At 39.9% G+C, this 26,864-nt stretch overlaps 1 protein-coding gene across 1 annotated transcript in view; it reads left to right on the forward strand.

Moving 5' to 3' along the window:
- Nucleotides 1-10,294: 10,294 nt before the first annotated feature.
- The window catches only part of LOC114667491 (tetratricopeptide repeat protein 23-like), a 106,058-nt gene continuing 89,488 nt past the window's right edge, over nt 10,295-26,864 (forward strand). Inside the window, exons 1-5 of the mRNA XM_051920282.1 lie at nt 10,295-10,840; nt 14,293-14,518; nt 24,268-24,391; nt 24,567-24,715; nt 25,718-25,881. Coding sequence (XP_051776242.1) covers nt 10,725-10,840; nt 14,293-14,518; nt 24,268-24,391; nt 24,567-24,715; nt 25,718-25,881 — 779 coding nt within the window. The 5' untranslated portion in view covers nt 10,295-10,724. The remainder of the gene's footprint in view (nt 10,841-14,292; nt 14,519-24,267; nt 24,392-24,566; nt 24,716-25,717; nt 25,882-26,864) is intronic.

The following is a 26,864-nucleotide window of genomic DNA, read 5'->3' on the forward strand; positions in this document are numbered from 1 at the left end:
GGGTGTGTTCCAACTACAGAGGGATCACACTCCTCAGCCTCCCTGGAAAAGTCTATTCGGGGGTCCTGGAGAGGAGGGTCTGTCGGATAGTCGAGCCTCGGATTCAGAAGGAACAGTGTGGTTTTCGTCCTGGTCGTGGAACAGTGGACCAGCTCTACACCCTTAGCAGGGTCCTGGAGGGTGCATGGGAGTTTGCCCAACCAGTCTACATGTGTTTTGTGGACTTGGAAAAGGCATTCGACCGTGTCCCTCGGGGAATCCTGTAGGGGGTACTCCGAGATTATGGGGTACCGGACCCCCTGATAAGGGCTGTTCGGTCCCTGTACGATTGGTGCCAGAGCTTGGTCCGCATTGCCGGCAGTATGTCGAACCCGTTTCCAGTGAGAGTTGGACTCCGCCAGGGCTGCCCTTTGTCATCGATTCTGTTCTTAACTATTATGGACAGAATTTCTAGGCGCAGTCAGGGCATTGAGGGGGTCCAGTTTGGTGGACTCAGGATTGGGTCACTGCTTTTTGCAGATGATGTTGTCCTGTTTGCTTCATCAGGCCGTGATCTTCAGCTCTCTCTGGATCGGTTCGCAGCCGAGTGTGAAGCAGCTGGGATGGGAATCAGCACCTCCAAATCCGAGACCATGGTCCTCAGCCGGAAAAGGGTGGAGTGCCCTCTCAGGGTTGGTAGCAAGATCCTGCCCCAAGTGGAGGAGTTCAAGTATCTCGGGGTCTTGTTCACGAGTGAGGGAAGAATGGAGCGTGAGATTGACAGGCGGATCGGTGCGGCATCCGCAGTAATGCGGGCTCTGCATCGGTCTGTCGTGGTGAAAAAGGAGCTGAGCCGCAAGGCAAAGCTCTCAATTTACCAGTCGATCTATGTTCTTACCCTCACCTATGGTCATGAGCTATGGGTAGTGACCGAAAGAATGAGATCGTGAATACAAGCGGCTGAAATGAGTTTCCTCCGCAGGGTGTCTGGGCTCTCCCTTAAAGATAGGGTGAGAAGCTCAGTCATCCAGGAGGGGCTCAGAGTAGAGCCGCTGCTCCTCCGCATCGAGAGGAGTCAGATGAGGTGGCTCGGGCATCTGATCAGGATGCCTCCTGGACGCCTCCCTGGTGAGGTGTTCCGGGCAGGTCCAACCGGGAGGAGGCCCCGGGGAAGACCCAGGACACGCTGGAGGGACTATGTCTCCCGGCTGGCCTGGGAACGCCTCGGGATTCTCCCGGAAGAGCTAGAAGAAGTGTCCAGGGAGAGGGAAGTCTGGGCATCTCTGCTCAAGCTGCTGCCCCCGCGACCCGACCTCGGATAAGTGGAAGAGAATGGATGGATGGATGGATGGACTTTGTGAGGAATAAAAGTAATTTTTCCAACAATGTCCACAGACAGAGTATGTCACTTTTTATTGACTATATCACAATTCCAGTGGATTACAAGTTTACATACTGTACACTTTGTTAAGTGTGTCTTTAAACAGCGTGGAAAATTACAGAAAATGATGTCAAGCCTTTAGGCAATTAGACAATTAGCTTCCGATAGCCAATTAGCCCTGTGGATGTATGTTAAGGCCTGTAGCCTTCATACTACAGTATATTTTCTTGTACATCAGAAGAATGTTCCTCACTTTTGCATGTTTTATTGGAAGGATGAAGAGGCTTAGAAAAGGATGGGGAAGAAAATGGGGCAGAAGAAGGGAATGGCACTGACAAAAATACAGTTGCTTGATCGGTTTTCTTGAGTGTAATGAGTGAGACTTCATCAATATCTGCATCAGAGGGACCAAATTCCAAATTCACAGCAACACAATAGATAGATAGATAGATAGATAGATAGATAGATAGATAGATAGATAGATAGATAGATAGATAGATAGATAGATAGATAGATAGATAGATACATAGAGTCACATATGCGTGTTTATGAGACAACTAAAGGGCATGAATAGATGTAATTCCATGCCATGTCAGGGGGTGGCAAAGTGTACTAATTCTCTCTCTCAATCCCTTGCAGACCATTCTCGGGAAATCCCGTCTGTTTCTGGGGCAGCCAACAACGTCATTTCTGGTTCCGGACCTGATGACATCACAAGCTGCCATCTTCCATCCATTCATTTTCCAACCCGCTGAATCCAAACACAGGGTCACGGGGGTCTGCTGGAGCCAATCCCAGCCAACACAGGGCACAAGGCAGGAACCAATCCTGGGCAGGTTGCCAACCCACCGCAGGACACACACACACACTCACACACCAAGCACACACTAGGGCCAATTTAGAATCGCCAATCCACCTAACCTGCATGTCTTTGGACTGTGGGAGGAAACCAGAGCACCCTGAGGAAACCCATGCAGACACGGGGAGAACATGCAAACTCCACGCAGGAAGGACCTGGGAAGCGAACCTGGGTCCCCAGGTCTCCCAACTGCAAGGCAGCAGCGCTACCCACTGCACCACCGTGCCGCCCAGCTGCCATCTTGCTTCCAGTATATCAGTTCTGTTTTGGACTCAGTTGTGTGAACATGTCTGTTTGTGCTAATCATTTTTGTAGCCAGGAAATATTATACGGGTTGCTGCCCCAAACCTTCGCAATGTCTTTTTGTCTTGTGACAATAGATAGATAGATAGATAGATAGATAGATAGATAGATAGATAGATAGATAGATAGATAGATAGATAGATAGATAGATAGATAGATAGATAGATAGATTTTTTTATTTGTCCCCACGGGGAAATGTGGCAGTTTTACAGAAGATCTTTAAATAAATAAATAAATGCACCCACAAACAAACTTTGGTCTGAACACACTCCAGAATGACTATAAAGCAAGAAAATCATGTAGACATTGTTGGTATAAAGGAGCCCCAGTAATATTCCTTGACACAGAATGTTTCATTGTTTGAAAATACTCAGTGTTTGTGTGTCAGAGAGAGGATGTGCAGCATTGTACATAATGACACTCAGTTTTGTTTTAATTCTCACCTTCGCTACAACCTACAGGAGGTCAAGAGTGTGTCTTATAACATAATCTGACCTTTTAATTAGCCAGCCCAGCACACCGCAGCAAAAAATCACATTGGCCATCACAGAGTTAAAGAAGATGTGAAGGATGTCACTTCCTACATTAAAGGAACACAGTCTCCTAAGGAAGAAGAGCTTGCTCTACCCTTTCTTATATAGCTGCTCTGTGTTCCAAGACCGGTCCAGCTTGTCATTAATGTTGACCCCAAGTACTTGTAGGAGTGGACCACCTCTACATCCACTCCTTGAATAGTGATTGGATGTAGAGGCTCTTTGGGGCAGTGAAAATCTATAATCTGTTCCTTGCTTGTGCTGATGTTACAATGCAGACAATTCTCCACCTGACTCCTATACTCTGTCTCATCCCCTTTATCAATACACCCCATAAGTCAGAATCATCTGAGAATTTCTGCAGGTGACATGACCTGGAGTTGTATTTGTAGCTGGAGTTGTACAGAGTGAAGATAAAAGGAGACAGGACTTCTCCTTGTTGCACTCCAGTGTTGCTCATTCATGCCAGAAACACATTCCTTGAGTCTCACAAACTGAGGTCTGCTGGACAGATAGTCTATTATCCAGGATACCATAGGCTCATCCAGCTGACTATTTCTGAGTTTACCCCTTAACAGGGATGGTTGGATGGTATTGAAGGTGCTGACGAAATAAAAAAAACATAATCCTAACATTGCTGCCAGCTTTGTCCAGGTGAGAATAAGCCTTGTGGAACAGATAGATAATTGAACCCTCCACTCAAATCCAATGGTCAAACTTCAGTGAATCAAGGAGGTCTACCACAAGAGGACTCGTATAGTTCAGGACCAGTCTTTCAAAGGTCTTCAAGATGTGAAACATAAATGCCATTGGTCTGTAGTCATCAGGGCCTCATGTATAAACGGTGCGTATGCACAAAAATGTTGCGTACGCCTGTTTCCATGGTCAAATCACAATGTATAAAACCTAAACTTGGCGTAAAGCCACACACATTTTCACGCTAGCTCAAACCTTGGCGTACGTAAGTTCGCTTGGTTTTGCAAACTGGCGGCACCCAGCATCAAAGCAGTGCTTTTGTTCCAGTGTGGTTTCCCTTTCTTTTTTAGATCCACATCCCCGATGCAGCTTTATCATATACACTGAAATTAACCGCATGTTGTTTATTAGTTTAAGGCATCTGATTATAATTAACCGTAACAATATAATGGTCCACGGAATGGCCAAACTATTCCAAATACCATAGCTGCTTTAGCGTTGTTACTCTCACTGCACCTTCTTCTTCTTCTTCTTCTTCTTCTTCTTCTTCTTTCAGCTGCTCCCATTAGCGGATCATCTTTTTCCATATTACTCTCACTGCACCATTTGGAGTATTTATATCACTGTATCTGAGTGTGGAATCACAGCTCTACAGCAGCTGATTGGAAAGAGAATTATCGGTATATATAGCACACACTGCCTCAGCCATGCTACCTATTTGAACTGCTCCTATACGGCAAACACTTCAGAGCCTTTCCAGTACGGACCTCGCGGTTCAAAAACAGTTTCATCCCAAGAACTATAAATGCAATCAATCAGACCATCAAGTGCTCCTTGTAGAACTGTTTGTACTTATAAGTACAATTACCTCACTGTAAACTTGCGATACAGTTATAATATGGTACAACCTGAGCCACTTTAGCTCATATTTACATATGATGAAGATATCATTTTTAAGATGAAATGCAGCAAAATATGTTTATTACATTATACAGATAAAATGTTAATATCATTTAAATAATCTATATTGTTAATAATTAAACATGTGAGGACACGGTGTTGCAGCGTTAACGACGAGCTGGCGCCCCGTTCAGTGATTGTTCCTGCCTCGCGCTGTATTCTTGCTGGGGCTGGCGCGACACTGCAAGGATAGATGGATGGAATAATTAAACATGTACTACGAAGATATTTCAATGTTCCTTAAAAGTTTTGAAGAATCAGAGTTCTAAGCATACAGATGGCTTAACGTCTATTACTGAGCTGATTGTGTGGTGATTGAGTACTTGGAGAAAGAAAAGGAAGGACAGGAATTGGTTAGTACATTTGAAAGAGACAGTACTGCTGCAATAAATTATTTCATCGAAGGTCATGCATGGTGCAGCAAGCATCTCGCAGGAGGCAAGAAGAACAATCTCTGGATGGGGCACCAGCTCGTCACTATCACTGCGCCACCGTGTTCCCATGTTTAATACATGCTTTAATTCCAAGCATCATGAAAATGATATCAAGTATACATCTCAGTATTTAAATTATTCAGAGAGCTGTAACATCACGAATGTAATGGATTGTGTGTCCTGTCGGAGGAAGAGAAAACCCATTTAAGAAGCATGTAGTGATTCACACACATAGAGCACATAGAAGAACACATATAAAACAAAGCATTTAATATGCTACTTTAGTTACAATGGTATTTGGAGAAACTAGTAAATTAAACGATTTTAAGGTGAAGTATATTATGTTCTACTTAAATGACAAAATAAGCTATGTGATTAAAGTGGAAATTTCAAACTTAAAGTTGACATTTTGATCTTTTTCCTCACTGTGTCCCTATTTTTTTCTTTAATCTGTACCCCAATAAGCTTTCATATGACACTCAGATGGTGGGCTACAACTCGTCTGTTCACGGCGACTTTGATATCTGACAACTTCTTTTTTATTTCAGGCACTGTGCGACTTTGTGAACTTGAGTTTTTGAGTTTCTCCAACACTCTATGTCACTTGATCAACTTCCTTTTGTTGTTTATATCACTGTTTAAACCAATAAGTAGTTTGTTTTTCCTTGCCTCCACTTGGTATTCACTGAAATTCTTCTATTTTCCCCCGTACTTTTGTCATTTCCTTTTCACAGAAAACTGAGCTTAAGGGCTATTTATATTGATTTGCATATTCAAAGAGACATAATTCTGGGAGGAGTTGGGGAGTGGCGGCAGGTGCGTGCACGTGTGTTACTTTTCACGATGACCGGGATCTATGTAGCGGAAGAACGTGGAAGTTGGCGAACGCACAGATTTATGCATCTGGATTTTTTGTACATATGCAAATTTCTGCTTTTGTCCGTACGCCTTGTCATAGTGTGAATTCTACACACGGAGTTATGCATGAGGCCCCAGGTGAGTAAGAGCCTGCCTTCTTTGGAACAGGACCAACGCAGGGTGTTATCCATAGCAGTGACACTTTCTGAACCATTAGGGACAGACTGAACAGGTAACAGAGTACACCACAAAGTAGATCAGCACAGGCCTTAAGAACTGGAGGATTGATTCCATTTGGTCCCACAGCTTTTCCTGTGTGTAGCTTCTTCAGATGTTTCCTTACTTGGTCTTCAATTATGGACAGTCCACACTAATGGTCAAAGATGGACTTGTCACTGGCCATTCCAGTTGACATGGTAGGCATTGTTGATGTAGTAGGGATGGCGTGGGGAGACTGGTGTCACACACATGCACTTGGGAGACAGTTTATGGACTTGAATAATTGTATGTTCCCACCAGACCAGGGGTTGTCATTGTCCTCTAACTCTTTCTCCTTTTTCTCTGCAGACCAGCCGATGAACCCTCAGCCAAAAACCACTTCTGGTCCTCAGAAGATAGCCAACATCACTTCCTCTACTGGTTCTCAAGGTCCCACCTCCTTCTGGTGTTATTTCCAGTTCCCAGAACACAACTCTCCCATTACATCACTTCCTGTCTACCGAATATATATGGCAGCCATTTTGTTCTCTCTTCATTTCTGTTTTGCGTTCACGTCTGTAAAGACCAGCCTAACCAATCATTTTCAAGTATACGGGGTGGAACCCAAAACCTTTCACTTTGTCATGTGTGTTCTTTTTACATTGGTCGTTGAATAAAAGTGTCAGTGGGAGGAAAAAAAAAATCTATTAAAAAATTGGTTTAGGGTTTTGGCTTTGTCCATATCCCCTTTTAGCACCTGAGCCCTGGATTACTTGAGTCCAGTATTTATACCCAGTCCATTCCAGACATCCTTCATGGTATTCCGAGTGAATTTGTTTTCTATTTTAGCTTTGTAAGCTTAATTTCCTTAACTCAGCTTTTCTTTTAGCATCCTTCATAGCCTCTTTGTCACCAGATTTGTATGCTCTATTTTTCTCATCCAGGAGACCTTTTAACTCCTTAGTAATCAACTGCGTGTTGAAACGGCCGACCCCTTACCCAGACCGGTCACTACACTACCAAGACTTATCCTTGGATCACCTGAGGTTTCTTGCTCTAATAACAAGCCGTACTCCTTACAAGTTGTCTTACTTTTCCCGACACGATGAAATAACCATAAAACAGTAACAGATATGTAAATTCAAACATGGATATATTGTAAATTGAACAGAGAGACAAATATTCAATAATATATATATATTTGCATGCAAAACACCACTATCCCAAAATCACCAGTGACTAATTACTATATAAGAACACGAATATACAAATATATAAACAATAAACAAAAACACGTAACACAAGTACAAACACAGATTTTTTTTAAATGCAAAATTGTCCCAGATGTATCTGGTGAGTTAACAGGTGATTTCCGTCTCGGGGCTGTGGTCTCTCCCCATCATCCTTCCCCTCTGCACTTACGGGGACAACATTTACTGATAAATACATATACATATCACAGCATATACATATAACGGGCAGTAAACGGGACGATGAAACGAAACACACTCAGCACAAACATAGAACATACTATTATTATGTAGCCCCGCTCCTTAGTAATCCACGGCATTTTGTTTGGAAAACAACACACTGTATTTGTGGGTACCACTGTGTCGACACATAAATTTATATATTCTGTGATGCAGTGGCAGATTCCCTTGATACTGTCCCCATGTGACTTGCATGTCATTTCCAAGTCTGTCTTTTGGAAGCAGTCATTCAGAGCCATTTCATCCTCCAAGCTCCACTTCCTCATTATTCTGATGGTCATCTAGTAACAGGCTGGTAGCTGGGAATGAGATAAATCAGGTTGTTGTCAGATTTGCCTAAAGGCATCTTTAACATTTGAAAATAGCAGGTCCAGCTTATTAGTTCCTCAGGTGGAACTGGTCACAAACTGAGAGAAACTTGTCATCGTTCATTCCAAAGTTACATGGTTGAAGTCACCACATATTATAACTGCAGAGTCAGAGTGAGTCATCATTAAAGTGTTGGCAACAGAACGAATCATTTCCCTTTAATAGGTTCCCATTTGCAGAGGGAAGAATATAAACATAATAAGTATGATGCAAATTTTCTCCCTGGGTAAATAACATGGACAAATTGCAGCAGCCAGATTATCAATGTCTGATTTACAAACTGTAGTTTTAACTGGACTGGGTGTTAGACAGGGTCATGGGGTCCAGCAGTTGTGGGGCAACTGTTGGTGAAGAAAGATTCACTGATCTTGACTTTGTCAACAATGCTGTGATCTTCGCAGAGTCAATGGAGGCTCTGATCAGGGCTCTCGAGAGACTGAGTAAGGAGTCTGAGTGTCTGGGCTTGCAAGAGTCCTGGATAAAAACCAAGAACCAGGCCTTTAATGACTTCTTGGGCACAGCCATCAGCAGTGTGTCTGTCTGCAGAAAGAATGCCGACCTTGTTGAATTACCTCAGTAGCAACATTTATGTCTCTGGTGACACTTCCTATGAAGTCAGTTGACGGATTGGGAGAGCATCGTGAGGTTGCTAAAAAGGGGTGTTTGGCATTTCTGATATTTTTGCAAAAGGACAAAGGTACAAGTCTTTAGAGTCCTGGTGCTGCCTGTCTTACTATATGGTTGCAAGACATGAATGCTATCCAGTGACCTGAGATGAAGACTGGGGTCCTACTGTTTGAAGAATCCTTGGGTACCGCTGGTTTGACTTTGTGTCAAACAAGCGGTTGCTCAGGAAGTCCCAAATGAGGCACGCTACCTGCATTGTGAGGGAGCATCAATTACAGCACTACGGCTGTGCAGCTACGAGGACCCGAGTGGCTGGACCAAGTCAAGGAGACGCCCACGTAACACCTGGCTGCAGCAGATAGATGGTCATTTCCGGAGGGTGGGACTGGACCACGTGTCTTTCTTGGAGGTTGCCAACTGGGATCCCAAGCTGTTTCGTCATGAGGTGGGTGCAGCAACACACTGCACCAGTGCATGCTCCCAATCCGACCTGGCCTTACCTGATAATTCTATTTCTGCTGGCATAATGTTTAATCTTTGCCAAGAGTCTGTGTGATGTCTCACCAAGAATTTGTGTATATATGGCTGTCTCTGTAAGATTTTAATGTTGGATTATGCAGATAACAGTAGCGACAATCATTGAAAAAATTCTGGAGTCAGGTGGTCATGTGCCACGATTGGTGACATAATTTATGTCATGTGGACCCTAGGGCACACTCGTAGGTAGATATTGCTGCAGAACTGAGTAAAAAAGGGAATTATGGACTTGGTCATCTGTCAGTCATTTTTGACTGAAACAATACCCTACTCCACACTCACAGCGATATGGACGCGTTGAGCATTAACAGGTCTTTATTGTGGAGTGGATGGAGAAACTTTCGTAAACTACATGAAAACGTTAGTATGGACAGAGATCATTTTCATTTAAAAATATCATTTGTAGAAATGTGGTAGTGTGGATGTAGGCCTCACTTACACAAGTATGTGTGTTATTATTGTGATGTAGCTGTTTGAAAAAAAACTATTTTGGAAAAACATGGAAAAGAAAAATTAAAACTGAGATTTAGTAATTTGCTCCTGACCACAAAGGAAAAAAATCTACAAACTTTAAAAATGACCAGGTGTGTCAGAATCAAAACCAGAGAATTAAAGAACAGACTATGACTCACTTCTAATTAAGAAAATTAGTTAGAAACAAAAATCTTAAGCCTCTGTGGTCCTCCAGGACCAAACATGAGGAATGCTGCCTTACAGTCTCCAATTAATGCTACAAGTGCATGCTGGTGGCTGGAATGTATGCGGGAAACCAAAGTACCAAGAGAAAAAATTACTGGAAAAACGTTCACAGTGTGTGAAATAGTAAAAATTCGACATCAGTCTGCTGCCCTTGTGTCGTAGCCAATTTCGTTTCCAAGTTGTGACAAGACAGGTTACATTTGGGGATACCGATCTAACAATTCCTTTGCCACTTTAAAGCAAACCCCGCCCTTTTATTGTTTTGACCAATCGCCAATGTCATCGCGCCCGGGACAACACGAATGTCACCTAGAAGTAGCGCGCACTGTTTTTTTTTCTCCGCTGTTAAGTTCGGTCTGGCAGATGTTAGTGTGACGTGCCCCAGGATAAGAAACCAGTGCTGGATTCAGAATAAAACACCAACGCCGTTTTTTTCATTGTCAGTTCTAACTTAGAAACACCAGCTCGGGAGAATATAATCGATTTACTTTTTACCTGTTTGGAGTACTTCTAATATTTCTCTGTTTAGACGATAATAAGTGGTTTTCGTGGTAACAGCATTGGGGTACGAAGCCGCTTTAAGAAAGCAGGGACCGCCTCCGTTCGCGTATCGACCCCTCAGGATTCCGCAGAAACGGGAAGGGGAAGGAAAATAAAGCCTTTGGAATTTACAACAAGGATTGAGCAAAGTAGATTTGTGGTCAGAAAATCGGGGGTGTTATGAGGTTTATTTGCGCAGAGACACCTTCGATGTATCTACAGACTACCTGAACACGTTTTTTTTTCTGGTTTATATGTAATATGTGTGTTTTTAGGCAGTTTTGTTGGGCGATGTCTCTCTCGCTGACCCATTCTGGGATGAACGAAGAAGAAAAGTGCAGCAGGGGAGTCCAGCACTGCTCTTTGTCAGGAATTCCGTAAGTTTTTCCTTATGTTGGTTCTTGCTCAAGGTTCAGACAACACGGTACTTTTAGAGGTCGAGGACTCTGAATTCACTGTCGTAATCTTCTTTATTTATTTATCTGGTTTGTGCAACGCTATAAACTGTATACCCTGCCGTTCTTTCTTATATTCTGTAAGTGCCTTAAGCATGGGAAAGGCGCTATATAAATAAAATTTATTATTATTATTATTATCATCATACACACTAAAGTTACAACTCAAGTGGTACGAGATCTTACAATTATGCGTTGTCACTTAGGTGCGTAAATCCTGACATAAATTTAAGCATCCAGAATCCACGATCAACATCTTTAACGACCGTATATCTAGCATTATCAACCGTCAGTCATTCTATACAAAATGCGAAATCTAAAACAACTTCTTCAGGTTTTGCTTTTTAAAGAGGAAATATAACTTTACAATTTCAAAGTAGAGAAAAGCCAAGCAAAATGACACCTTTTATTAGCTAACTAAAAAGATTACAATATGCAAGCTTTCGAGGCAACTCAGGCCCCTTCTGACTCCATCTTGCCTGAAGAAGGGGCCTGAGTTGCCTCGAAAGCTTGCATATTGTAATCTTTTTAGTTAACCAATAAAAGGTGTCATTTTTGCTTGGCTTTTCTCTACATTCATAATGGCTAACACGGTACACCACCATAGTACTACAATTTCAAAGTATATACTCTAGATGGCACTCTATACCCACCAATTATGGATATTTATTCGCCTTCAATAGCTGAAGTTGTTGGGAGGGCAGAGTTCAGACACCAAAACACTATCCTATTTTTTATGGGTTAATTCTAATCTATTGCATACTGAATATTAGTTAACTCAATGATCACCTTAAAAACAAAATACCATGATCGACAGGATTCAAGCTTAGCCCTGAGGAGCCAAAGTAGCAGCAGATTTTTGTTCCAAACCAAGTTGCATAATTATAAACTCATTATTACTACAGAAACCGCAATAGCTCATGCTACATTTTTGCTTCATTTTTTGATTAACTCACTTTGTTAATATTCCCAACAGTTAATTTCTTCTTTTAGTCTTAACACAGCTTCATTCATTGTTTTAAGTAGCCACTTGTCCTGCTAGCTGCAAATTAACAACGAGATGCAAATGACCAAGGAACAGACTGTTTACCGTCTAACAGTTTCACCGGTGTATTGTCCTCATGAAATATCTGTTTTAGTGAAATGATTAGAGAGAAATGGAACAGAAAAATTTGAAGTGCAGAGAATCAGTAATCTGCTTTGGGCTACAAATCATTTGGATGGTATCATAAGAAAGGAAAAATCTACAATAATAATGAGCTGATATAATAGAAGAAGCCATACAATACACAATCCAGTACAATCTATTTTTGTATTGGCCAAAATCAGAACAAGGAGTGCAGCAATGGGCATTAACAGGTCCTGCCTTTTGACAGTCCCCCAGCCTTGACTCTCTAAGAAGACCAGGAAAAAAATCCTTGTAGAGAAAAAAAATGGAAGAAACCATCAAAGAGAGACCCCATACAAATAAAGAGGTTTTGTTATTGGTTAGGATTAGCTTTTAATTCAGTAACTGGTCTGGAAGAAAAAACTATAATCCGAGGGCCATAAAATTATTATGGATACTGTAAGTATGTATTTTGGCTATACACAAGTGAATTAAACTGTTGCAAAGAAGGAGCCAACCTGAAAGGAGATGCCAGTTAATTGCAGCTTTTACTAATTCCTTCCAACCAGGACAAATAAGAGTTGCCAATTCAACTGTCCTCCACATTTGTGGGAAACTGGAATATATGATGAGAGATTATGTGGAATGTCCAAACACACCAGTCAGACCAATGTTTATATCCCAAACCCTGGAGCTGCATTACAGTACACTCCCAACCCTCCTCACAGCAACAGTCCCCTGTGCCCAGTTTGTACTGTGCATCTTGTAATTTGGTTAGAAGTAAATTATAATCTCTTGTTGGTTATGATTGGCCAATTTCTGTTTGTTCCATACAACTATTAGCAAAAACATGAAAGAGAAATCTAAAGTGTAGCATTTTGGATTAGAACAAGTTGTAATGGATATCTGAAAATACATTAGTATTTTGATAAATTAGTATTTGTGAAATGTATTGTTGTTGAAGGCCATTGCGTAATAATAATTATTGATATCCTTATATGCTTGTCTTGATTTTTTTTTTAATTTATGTATTTGGGCTTCACCAAGTCAAATTCCATGTAATTGCATTATAGCAGTAAAGTGAAGTATACATAAAATCTGGAAGACATTAGGAAGAAAAATTGCTTTCCACAATGATCAGAGCTGTTTAAAACATATAATTCAATTTTAGTACCCTGAGAGTTCTTCTAACATTGATGTTTAAGCGATTTCTGTCCAGATTATTTACAAACAGTCCAGGGACAGGACTTTAAGCTGGTCACAGGCATTGATGTTAGTAGTTAAGGACAAATCAATGATCAATCTATAATTTTTGTTTTAAAGCAAATTGGATAGTATACTACATGGTTTTATTTAGGTGATTCTTCATCTGAAGAGGCTAGCAGAGAAAGTGTTTCCTTGTCTATTTTGCGAGGTGTACAAAGCTCACTAAAAACTAGGTTTTTATCTCAAGCCGAGTGCTAGCCCAAAAACTCCCACACAATCCTCAAAACAGGCAGCAAAGGACAAAACACATTAGAAAGAGCAGAGGCACTTAGCTTTTAATACTTATTTAACTGATTAAAAACAAATAGCTGTGAGGGCACCACATTCCTATCATCATGCAAGGGTCTCTGTCTCTACAGGAACATGGGCTAATTTCATGCCTGTCAAGCTTCTTGGCTGTTCTGCTGTTCCCAGGTGACGTCATACTTATTTTAGTGGTTAGGTCCAAAGACTGGATGGCTTGATAACTTCCAACAAGACAGCACTTAGATGTTAAAAGATGTAGACACAACAGATAGCAGCAACAGGATGTAGTAGCATTCCTCCTTGTACATTATCTCAGTTACTTATCTAATTCAAATATTGTTAACAGCATCTGCCAAATGATAAAATTCCATATATGCCTATTTTTCTCACTTAGATCAGAAATTGTGGGACTACATCTGTAATTATGTTTTTCTAATTTCTCTGTGATTGCTTACATGTCAAAAAGGCCTTGGTTTGCAGGTCATAAAGTTTCACAACTTAATATGTTTAAAATATGGAAAAAAACAATTAAATCGCAAAAGCCTACATAACAACTTAAAGCGTATATTGCAGTAATGTATCAGTTATTGATTATACTGTATTTGCTGCACACTGCAGTTTGTTTTTGCAAATCTTTTATTAAAGATTAAATGGCTTGCTTAGGGTCATTCAGCAAGGCGGTGATGTGAACTCAATCAACAACTTTTACATACTTTTCTAACCCCCGTTAATTATATTTTAATTTATTTCATAGTCCAGTTTTGAGAATGCATGAATTTCACCCTAGAGATCCCAATGAAGAATTGTCAATCCACTCAAGCTGTAAAGGTCACTCATCTCAAAGCCATGATTCAGACATTCAAAGAAGACGTTCAGCGAAGACTCTAAATGGATTTATGGAGGCAGCAATCATGAGGACTCCAGAACAGAAGCTAAATGAATGTGAACAGAGGGCAAAGGCATTTGCTAATCAGGGAAATGTAAGTATGGAGTCAATAGAATTATATAGTACACAAAAAAGTTTTTGAAAAGAGAAAAAGTTCTGTTATTTTTATATCTCTCTATTATATAAAAAAAATCTTGGGACGAGACATGATCTTTTGAAGAGAGTCAGAGAGACACTTTTGAAGAGAGATCTTTTGAAGAGAGACACTTTCACATCCTGCGAGACAGGCACGTCACGTTATACTTGCAACCTTCATAAGCAAGTCCCGTAATACACATGCAGAGCAGGTTAGAGATAATGGAAGTAGGAAAATTCGAAAGTCTCAAAAAAATGAGTGAAAAGATCACATTAGCATAAACAAATGAAAAAATATTACTCAGTGAAATAACGGAAAAGCGAAAAGAGATTGCGTAGTGTTTGAGGACAAAATGACAGGTACTGTACAGGCTTTTAAACGTTCGAAGCGCTGCCCGAAATGCTGATCATGCGGAATGAAAGCAGCAGCAAGCTAGCAACAATCAAGCAAAGAGGAGGTAAAAAAACAACTGTTGCTTGTTTTCCAATGTATCACCGTTTAAGAGGGGTTTCAGAGGAGCAACTGCGTCACCTTGGTGTGCATTCAGCCACACTCTTCACAATGGCGCGTCATGTGGGTTTGGGTGGTATGCAAATGAAGTTCAGATCACACAGCAAAACAGCAGCAGCAAACCAACAGCTGATTGAGCAAAGAGGAGTTAAAGAGAAAATGTATTTGTATCCCATTGTATCACCATTTAAGCATGGTTTCGGAGGAGCAGATGCGTCTCCTTCGGGTGTGTTCAGCCCCCCTCTTCACAATGGAGTGAAGCGCAGTCAGGAGGGGGGGAGGGGTTGGCGAGCGAAGCGAGCAGGGGGTGAAGCCCCCTAGTACTATATATAATAATATATATGGTGACTCGTGAGCCACTGTCTTGCACCCCAAAACACAAGGCTGAGTCTCAGTACTTTAGCAAAACCAGCTTTATTCAACTTGAAACAGGAACAGCAGGCTTATTTATTGCAGCAGGAGTTACCATTCTCCTATACACAGCAAACGGGTACAGTCATGGTCAGGTCAGGGGCCAAGTTCCCTGCATTTATAATTTCCCTTGCATCACCCATCGGCCACAGGAATATATAGTGCGATCTTGATCAGTTCGTAGTTGTTTCTGCAGCGCTCTACTTCTGCACTGCAAACCTGTGGTTGCCTCGGCAACAGAGAAGCAGTCCTCCACAAACATGACAGGTGTGCTTTGGTGTGTCATCCCTTTTTGGGGGGATGGGTTGTGGGGTCCTAAAACAGTTCAGAAACTTCACTATATATATATATAATATATATATTGTAATGACACAAAAAGATGAAAATAAAGATTTGGGGGATCCACCCGGTATATTGTCAGGATCTCTGCAAGAAAAGAGATTGCTTTGTTAGCAAGAGAATTGTCTCTAAGGACTGAGTCTATACGTGACTGTGGAACAAGAGGATTGCTGGGTTTATATATAGCCAACAAATCGCGGTGGGGTACTCCTTATTTTCACCGTGAATACAAGTAAGGCTACCTTTACTACGTGCTCCGGTGTATTCTTACTCACAGGTCGAAGGCTTGGGCCTGGGCCAGTCTCCCCGGGTCAAACTTCCATTCTCTACAGCACTGGCCTTGGCATGTAGGGGTTAATCCGTAGCGGGAAAGGATCTCCCTTTTTAAAGTGGGATAATCTGTGACTATTTCTTCTTCCAAATCATAATATGCACGTTGTGCCTCAACTGTGAGAAAAGGAGCTAATATGTGACTCCACTCCTGGCACGGCCAATGTTGTCTGCTAGCAGTGCGCTCCAATATGGTCAAATATGCCTCTATGTCTTCTCGAGGTCTCATAGGAACGAGTAGTTGAGCAGGACTTGGTCCTCAGGGGAGTTGTACACCATCTTGGTATGCATGGTGTCTGTATGTGTTCATGAATTCCACGTGGCGGGCTTGCAGCTGGGCGAGTTTATCAGCCAGTTGTACGACCTCTGCAAGGCCTATCAGCTCAGCCATCATAAAAATTTTTACCAGACACACTATCTTGCCGACTACACCACCTGTGGTCAGGCAGTGAAAGGACAGACTGGAAAGAGTTGAAATGTTGGGACACCAACTGGGTCGCCCCCTTTTAATTGTCACGAGACGAAGCAAGCAAAATAAAAAAATTAACGAAAAACAGCACCAATTTGCAAATCTGATCAGGGATTTCCTTCTAAAGGATTTTCAAGAGTCACGTGCTCCATCGCTCGGCTCATTTCAGTCTCCCGGCAAAAGTCGCCTTTTTCTTCATCGCCGCTTCTTTTATAGCGCAACTTCTGGAAGGGGCAGGGTTAAGTGCCATTACCGGGCAGCTTTTCAGAGCTGTGAGGGAAGAAGAACAACAGGACAAAGTCAGCGGTAGCCCCCTATCTCATCTCAGCAGGTTATTGCATACCTTTCCCCGGCCCTTAGAGGAGTCCTCTGACGCCCATGCATTACTATATATGTATGTACATTATATATACCTCTCAATTATAAAAAGAAATCCTGTCCTCTGTCCTGATAGTCTACGATACGTGATCCTCTCGGAAGATCATTTAAAGACCCGCGAGACGAAAGAGACCTGCCACGGTGCGTCTCACGGGAACATAGAACGAGAGTCTTGCAAGACACACCCTACTTACAAGCAATATCAAAAAGAAACAAATCAATAGTGTAAAGGCAGTCATGCAGCACATACAGCTCCAGGGCTCTCAGTGCATATAAAGTGTATAAAGTCAATACAGTAGAAATGAATAGGGTAGAAATGAAACGTCGACGATTAAATGAAGAAGAAAGAAAAGCGTGGAGAAAAGAGACCCAAAAGTGATGGAGAGGAAAAAATGGGTACAAAAAAAAGTAAAACGTCTTTAAAATGTTATAAAAAAATGGGCAAAAAACACACATCAGGTGAGAGATAATGAAAACAGTGGAATTCAAAGGACGCAAAAAAAACGGAGGTGCGAAACACATGCAGAGCAAGATACAGAATATGAAAACAGAAAAAAAATAAAGTGTAAAAACAAAGAAACTAAAGATCACATTAGCGCAAACGGCCAGAGTTATTTATTACAATGACGTGCAATCCACAATGGCCAGAAATCCGGAGATTCCTGAAAAAAATGCCACCAGCTACATCGGCACAAGATATTCCAACGTTCATAAGTAGATTGTTTTATCAGAAAGTATTAATTTTATTGAAAGAACTCGAAACGGTATTTGGGAAAATCCGAGCATACATTTACACGATCAAATTTCAAAAACGGGGTTTACCTCACATGCATTTATTGGTTGCTTTACAAAAAAAATTATTAACTGCTGATGATGTCGACCGTTTTGTCTGTGCTGAAATTCCAAACAGAGAAAGCTATCCTGAATTATGGTACAAAGTCATTAAACACGTCTCACAGACCTCATTTAAAAGATTCAGCATGTTGGGACTCAAAAGAAAAAAGTGTTTAAAAAAATTTCCAAAAGCTTTCGTTCAAACAACAGATATGACTATGGCTGGCTTTCCAGACTATCACCGAAGAGATAATCGTCACGAAAAACACACTTATCACGGAAAGAAAGATGAAAAAATCGTGATGATCGATAATTCAATGATTGTACCATATAACCCGTATTTACTAAAAAGATTCGACTGTCATATTAATGTTGAGTATTGTGCATCAGTGATGAGTATTAAGTACATCTACAAGTACATTCATAAAGGACATGATAGAGTACGCGTAACTTTATCGAAAGAACAAGCACAGGACAAAGTTCAAGCATATTTAGATACTCGATACGTTAGTGCAATGGAAAGCAGATGGCATTTAATGGAATTGCCAATGAACAGACAAAGTCATTCTGTCTACCCGCAAGACCAAAGACACACCCTACTTACAATCTATCAAATAGGTCAATAGGCAGCAAAATATTCAGTCTTGTGAAGGATTTGAGCACACACAGATCCAGGGCTCTCAGCGCATAGAAAGCGTATAAGGTACGTTATAAATTAAATGTCGACATCTAAGTGAAGAAGAAAGCAGCCCGGAAAAAAGAGACTCAAGTGCATTGGACAGAAAAAAGAGCAAAAAAGAATAATCGAGGTGCAAATTCAGAAAATGAGGAAAGTAATTAAACATAAAGTAATTAAACGCTAAACACATGCAGAGCAGGTTAGAGACTATGAAACCAGTGAAATTAGAAAGGCTCAAAAAAAAAAAAAAAAAAAAAACGTTGGCGATATACACATGTGGAGAAAGTTAAAGGATATGAAAGTAGGAAAATTAGAAAATATAAAAAAAGAAAGTAAAGATCGCAGTAGCGCAAACAAACAAACTGCCTCATTTAGCTATGCACCAGTCTAACTTTGGCTTTGCACAATAATTACTACACTATTGCACCTTAACACTTAATTCTACTTTATTCACATAATTGTACTCATTTATTATGTTCTACTATACTGTTATCTTTCTATCTATGACTTTTTGTTAATCTAACTGATATTCTTCTAACTTTGCACAGTTTTTGATAAGCGGGTCAGGATGCATTTCACTGCGTGTTGTCCTGTATAACTATGCATGTGACAAATAAAGAATGTTGAGAATTTTAAAAATGGAGTTTATCGCACATGCATTTATTGGTTACTTTGTTCATGTATATATATTTATCTATCTGCTTATTTAAAAAGCTACATTTACCCCAAGAGTCAAAAATGTTCTGTCTAGCCCTTGTACAAAAACCTAGACAAAAGCTGGGGTATCACCTTGGTAACCCCATGTACTTTTGGAACTGTGAGAGGAAAATAGCACAACTTTACAGACAGGAGTCCAATGCAGAACTCTACTTACTTTTTTACTTTGTAAAAAAAAATTAACTGCTGATGATGTAGATCGTTTTGTCTGTGCTGAAATACCAAACAGAGAAACCTATCCTGACCTCATTAAAAAGATTAAGCATATTGGGACTCGCAAGATTACAAATATTGTTTTTACAGAACTTCTGAAATAAAAGTGAAACTAATGAAATAGAAACAATTCAAAGAAACAAAAATCTTAAAAGTATGTATCCAGAAAACAAAACACAGGGGTTGGCGAGCAAAGCAAGCAGGGGGCGAAGCCCCCTTATATATATATATATATACTAGACAAAGAGCCCATTTCAACAACGTAAGATGAAACGGGCACAAGTTTGTGTCAGCAGTATATGAAGAACAAATGATAAGTAACGAAGAAGTTGTTTTGTAATGATTGTAGTCCGCTTTACTCATTACTGTACAGGCTTGTACTGTTAGTTGATGAATTTTCCAGGCCTATAGTATAATATTGAATGATGAATGTTCCAGTACAATATGGAATAGTAATAAGTATAAGCACCATAAACCTGATATAGGTGTATTGAATGAATGCGTAATTGAATCAGAATGCATAATTAGGCCTTGAGCTGCAGTCTAAATCTCCTTTCAGGCCTCTAGAGCTTTAATCGAAGTCGCCTTTCTCTTTGAATTTTTGCGTCCGCCTGCCGTGATGTTGGGGTTGGATGTCGGTCTTGTAAGGTTTTTCGGGCAGCTGCTCAGAAGGCGACTGCGTATTCAGCTTCGGACGGACATGAGTGAGTGAGTGAGGAGGCAGGCGAATTATGTATTAAGATATATATAATATTTATATATACACACACACATATGTGTGTGTGTGTGTATATATATATATATATATATATATATATATATATATATGCAGTATATACACACACACATATATATTATATATATATATATATATATATATATATACAGTATATATATGTATGTATGTATGTATGTATGTATGTATATACAGTATATATATGTATATGTATGTATGTATATACAGTATATGTATATATGTATGTATGTATGTATATACAGTATTTATATGTATGTATATATGTATGTATGTATGTATATACAGTATATATACACAGTGAATCCAGAAAGTATTCACAGCGCATCACTTTTTCCACATTTCGTTATGTTACAGCCTTATTCCAAAATGGATTAAATTCATTTTTTTCCTCAGAATTCTACACACAACACCCCATAATGACAATGTGAAAAAAGTTTACTTGAGGTTTTTGCAAATTTATTAAAAATAAAAAAACTGACAAATCCCATGTACATAAGTATTCACAGCCTTTGCTCAATACTTTGTCGATGCACCTTTGGCAGCAATTACAGCCTAAAGTCTTTTTGAATATGATGCCACAAGCTTGGCACACCTATCCTTGGCCCGTTTCGCCCATTCCTCTTTGCAGCACCTCTCAAGCTCCATCAGGTTGGATGGGAAGCGTCGGTGCACAGCCATTTTAAGATCTCTCCAGAGATGTTCAATTGGATTCAAGTCTGGGCTCTGGCTGGGCCACTCAAGGACATTCACAGTTGTCCTGAAGCCACTCCTTTGATATCTTGGCTGTGTGCTTAGGGTCGTTGTCCTGCTGAAAGATGAACCGTCTCCCCAGTATGAGGTCAAGAGTGCTCTGGAGCAGGTTTTCATCCAGGATGTCTCTGTACATTGCTGCAGTCATCTTTCCCTTTATCCTGACTAGTCTCCCAGTCCCTGCCGCTGGCTTCCGTCTGGCCACTCTACCATACAGGCCTGATTGGTGGATTGCTGCAGAGATGGTTGTCCTTCTGGAAGGTTCTCCTCTCTCCACAGAGGACCTCTGGAGCTCTGACAGCGTGACCATCGGGTTCTTGGTCACCTCCCTGACTAAGGCCCTTCTCCCCCAATCGCTCAGTTTAGATGGCCGGCCAGCTCTAGGAAGAGTCCTGGTGGTTTCGAACTTCTTCCACTTACGGATGATGGTGGCCACTGTGCTCATTGGGACCTTCAAAGCAGCAGAAATTTTTCTGTAATCTTCCCCAGATTTGTGCCTCGAGACAATCCTGTCTTGGAGGTCTACAGACAATTCCTTTGAGTTCATGCTTGGTTTGTGCTCTGACATGAACTGTCAACTGTGGGACCTTATATAGACAGGTGTGTGCCTTTCCAAATCATGTCCAACCAACTGAATTTACCACAGGTGGACTCCAATTAAGCTGCAGAAACATCTCAAGGATGATCAGGGGAAACAGGATGCACCTGAGCTCAATTTCGAGCTTCATGGCAAAGGCTGTGAATACTTATGTACATGTGCTTTCTCAATTTTTTTATTTTTAATAAATTTGGAAAAATCTCAAGTAAACTTTTTTCACATTGTCATTATGGGGTGTTGTGTGTAGAATTCTGAGGAAAAAAATGAATTTAATCCATTTTGGAATAAGGCTGTAACATAACAAAATGTGGAAAAAGTGATGCGCTGTGAATACTTTCTGGATGCACTGTATATATGTATATATATATATTCACGGCATTCGTAGTCTGAATCACAATCTAATTGTATGGGTGGTTACCTACCAGGTAACGCTTGTGGTTGGTCAGCAAGTCGGCTAACATCCACCACCCATACAATCAGATTGTGATTCAGACTACGAATGCCGTGAATGTAATTACCCCGATCTACATGCTGTCAAATAAACGAACCACATGCCGTGGCGCAACGTTAGGGGCTTCGCCTCTAGCGCTGACGTCCGAGGTTCGATTCCCGAGAGGGACTGCAGTAGAGTGTGTACGCCTGATGAGCCCAGAATTAGGGCGAAACACGTGTCACGTACTCTTTGCATTATTTGACAGTAAACTATTTCAACCATATACAGTGGTGTGAAAAACTATTTGCCCCCTTCCTGATTTCTTATTCTTTTGCATGCTTGTCACACAAAATGTTTCTGATCATCAAACACATTTAACCATTAGTCAAATATAACACAAGTAAACACAAAATGCAGTTTGTAAATGGTGGTTTTTATTATTTAGGGAGAAAAAAAAATCCAAACCTACATGGCCCTGTGTGAAAAAGTAATTGCCCCCTGAACCTAATAACTGGTTGGGCCACCCTTAGCAGCAATAACTGCAATCAAGCATTTGCGATAACTTGCAATGAGTCTTTTACAGTGCTCTGGAGGAATTTTGGCCCACTCATCTTTGCAAAATTGTTGTAATTCAGCTTTATTTGAGGGTTTTCTAGCATGAACCGCCTTTTTAAGGTCATGCCATAGCATCTCAATTGGATTCAGGTCAGGACTTTGACTAGGCCACTCCAAAGTCTTCATTTTGTTTTTCTTCAGCCATTCAGAGGTGGATTTGCTGGTGTGTTTTGGGTCATTGTCCTGTTGCAGCACCCAAGATCGCTTCAGCTTGAGTTGACGAACAGATGGCTGGACATTCTCCTTCAGGATTTTTTGGTAGACAGTAGAATTCATGGTTCCATCTATCACAGCAAGCCTTCCAGGTCCTGAAGCAGCAAAACAACCCCAGACCATCACACTACCACCACCATATTTTACTGTTGGTATGATGTTCTTTTTCTGAAATGCTGTGTTCCTTTTACGCCAGATGTAACGGGACATTTGCCTTCCAAAAAGTTCAACTTTTGTCTCATCAGTCCACAAGGTATTTTCCCAAAAGTCTTGGCAATCATTGAGATGTTTCTTAGAAAAATTGAGATAAGCCCTAATGTTCTTTTTGCTTAACAGTGGTTTGCATCTTGGAAATCTGCCATGCAGGCCGTTTTTGCCCAGTCTCTTTCTTATGGTGGAGTCGTGAACACTGACCTTAATTGAGGCAAGTGAGGCCTGCAGTTCTTTAGACGTTGTCCTGGGGTCTTTTGTGACCTCTAGGATGAGTCGTCTCTGCGCTCTTGGGGTAATTTTGGTCGGCCAGCCACTCCTGGGAAGGTTCACCACTGTTCCATGTTTTTGCCATTTGTGGATAATGGCTCTCACTGTGGTTCGCTGGAGTCCCAAAGCTTTAGAAATGGCTTTATAACCTTTACCAGACTGATAGATCTCAATTACTTCTGTTCTCATTTGTTCCTGAATTTCTTTGGATCTTGGCATGATGTCTAGCTTTTGAGGTGCTTTTGGTCTACTTCTCTGTGTCAGGCAGCTCCTATTTAAGTGATTTCTTGATTGAAACAGGTGTGGCAGTAATCAGGCCTGGGGGTGGCTATGGAAATTGAACTCAGGTGTGATACACCACAGTTAGGTTATTTTTTAACAAGGGGGCAATTACTTTTTCACACAGGGCCATGTAGGTTTGGATTTTTTTTCTCCCTAAATAATAAAAACCATCATTTAAAAACTGCATTTTGTGTTTACTTGTGTTATATTTGACTAATGGTTAAATGTGTTTGATGATCAGAAACATTTTGTGTGACAAACATGCAAAAGAATAAGAAATCAGGAAGGGGGCAAATAGTTTTTCACACCACTGTATATATTGATATACACCTCACATCTTATCTATGAACTTAAATAACTGTGTCATAGTCATAATTAGGCCTACACTATATTAAGACAACCAATCAAGAAGCTAAAAATCTAATGAAGATGTAAAAGAAATAAAAATGGAAAGATAATTGTTACATTGTAATTCTTACAATTTTGAGATAACTTTGAAATGTTTTCCAACTGATACCCAAAATTCCCAGAGCCAATTCAAACTAGTCGTCTTTTTCACTTGAAAATGAAAATCTTCTTTAGTCAATTAATTTTTAAAAATCATTTATTTTTCTTATCTTTCTTTACTCAGCTATTATAGTGTCATTAATAAAGGTATACTTTTTTTTTAATTCCTCTTTGGTGCATATTTCCCAACAGTCATCTGCTGCTATTCAAGAATTGGTTCGTTGTGTGGCTCTGGCAAGGATTACTTACGGTGATGAGCACTGGAAGCTGGCTCAGTCACATGCAAACTTGGCCCAAGGATACCTGCAATTCAAAGGTGAATCATGTTCAGAATCTTGTAGACCTATAATATTTGAGAAAATGAAACATTTGCATTTTAATGTCACTTTCTTAAAGTGCCTGCTTTCTGGAAATTGTAATGAAGAAAAATAATTTCCTAGTAAGTGGCTGTAGGTTTTATGTGACCAAATTGTCTTGTGTATCTGTTGTAGGACTTCCTCTGCAAGCAAAGCTGCATACAAAAAAAGCACATTCTGTACTTTTAAATTATTTAAAGCAAATAGGCCAACAAGAAGAATCAGAAGTGATGAAAAGTCTCATTTGTATATTCTTAACAGAGGCAGGAGCTTCCATACGTTTAATGGAATATCCTTTTTGATTTGTGCCAAATGCAGTAAAGGATCTGTCAGAGCAACACTGTTTTTATTTTATACACTTCTATAATTTTAGGCTATCTGCTATTGTTGTTGATATAAGTGTTAGTTTCTCTCAGTGCTGAAGCCCAAGCTATTGTTTTTGTCACCAGGAGTGAACCAGTTATTTTAATTAATACAGATAAATTAATTGAAATTATAAGCTCACAAGTTATATTGCTTTGGCTGGTCTATGTGCTTAAGTGGGCCAGCTGATTTCTTCAGGTTTCTGTTGTTCTAGGGTACATCAAAGTTGGTGTTCTAAGGGAGCCATTTACAGTCAACCAATCAGCTTTAAAGTTAAGTAACAGGCATTTATATGCAGTACAATGGAACAACAGTATTGTACCTCATTTGACAACCTGAAAAACTCTGATATTCTTAAAAATGTAAATAATGACAGATTGTTTTCCCCCTAGATTGTAATAATTTACTCACATTTTTGTGAATGTCAAGCAAGTTATTATTTTATTATTATTATTTTTTTTCATGGTTTTATGCACAACTTTTTAAGCAGCTCATGATTTATAATATCAGATACTAACTGAGTTGATTGGCCAAAAGTAAATTCATATTTAGGACTACTTTGATATTGTTTCAGGAAAAACAGAAGCTCAGCAGAATCAGTCACTGAAGTTATTGTGTGCTACTTATTATGCATACCTTTGTGAAGGTTGATTTATTTATTATTTTCAATTTCAATTTGTCACTGTCTCTTCATTACCTGTTTATTTAATTTACTTTAGTATAGTTCTTTACTTGTCTTGCATTTGTCTTGAGATGTTGCACCATGGTCCTGTGGACCACTGTATGCTGCAGTATGGTATGACGATAAAAAAAACAGCAACTCTACTCGCCTGAAACAGGCAACTTTTGAAAGTTAATAAGGTGTTCATATTATTTACCCCTGCTCATGATTATAGCTGTTTTATATAAAAAATGCATATCAGATCAAATTCCATGAGATATTTTCTTTAACGAGAACTACTTTGAAAGATGCTGAACTGTGTCTAGGAAAAGCAGAAAAACTGGTTGCTAAATTTCGAGATCTTGAAGTTTTCACCAAAGAAGAATTAACACATAAGGAAAAGGAACTTGTCATCAACTTTGCAAGGTAAGAATGTCTTGGTCAAGTAACATGCTGTGCTTTAAGACAATTTTACCCAAAGCAAAAACACAAAACTTTTTAATAGCTGATGCAATAACCTGTTTCTGAGAACTGTATTCAGATCCATTAAAATTTAAATGAGCTACTATTACTGTAACAGGTTTTTACCTCCTTTAGCAAGAAATTAATGTTTAGTCCTTGTTTAAAAGCTTTACTGGATTTAGAAATTTACTGAGTATAGGAAATCTCTCTGTCTGTTCTACTTGGAGGTTCCATCTAGGAGTAATTTTCTTTCTCCACTTTTACTTCCCTTCAGCTTGGATGACTTGCTTTATTTTGATCTAAAATGCAGAAACAGCAGATATCTTTAATATTCTAAAATTAACTACCTTGTTTAGCTTAAAGATTTGTCTTTAGAAGACCAGAAATAAGTTGATTCCTTTTTATTTGATTCATGGAAGATTTTTTTCTTTGGTTTTAGTTAGTCTTTTTGTCTTGACTACATTGTAAAGCAGTATTTTGTTGGTGAGCTGTGGAGAAGAAATCCTTTACTACTTACTCTCTGTATATTAAAATCTGTGAACCAGTTACAATTAAGTGTTGTCTGCAAAATAACAATCTGATGGTTCAGGAGTCAGCTAGAATATGCTACCAGCATAGAAGATGCTTATTGAACCCATGACAAGATAACAACATATTTCTGCCATTCCTAAAGGATATTGAATATTTGAATTATACTTTGTATTGTAACCTTCAGAGGCCTGACGGTGACAAAATATTTACATTCTTTGAATAGCAATCCCTTAATTACAACTTTCTTGAAAACACTGTTTATATTACATACAAATGTAGACATTTCACTTAAATAGATTTAGTCAACTATCCTAAGCTTCTCCTTTCCCTCTACTGCAGAGGATTTCTGTCTAGCTGCCATACAGACATAATAGGTATTTTGCACCCATACCAGTGGTTTTAAAGCAACATACCTT

This window comes from Erpetoichthys calabaricus, chromosome 17 (genome assembly GCF_900747795.2).
Source record: "Erpetoichthys calabaricus chromosome 17, fErpCal1.3, whole genome shotgun sequence".
Classification (NCBI taxonomy): Eukaryota; Metazoa; Chordata; class Cladistia; order Polypteriformes; family Polypteridae; genus Erpetoichthys; species Erpetoichthys calabaricus.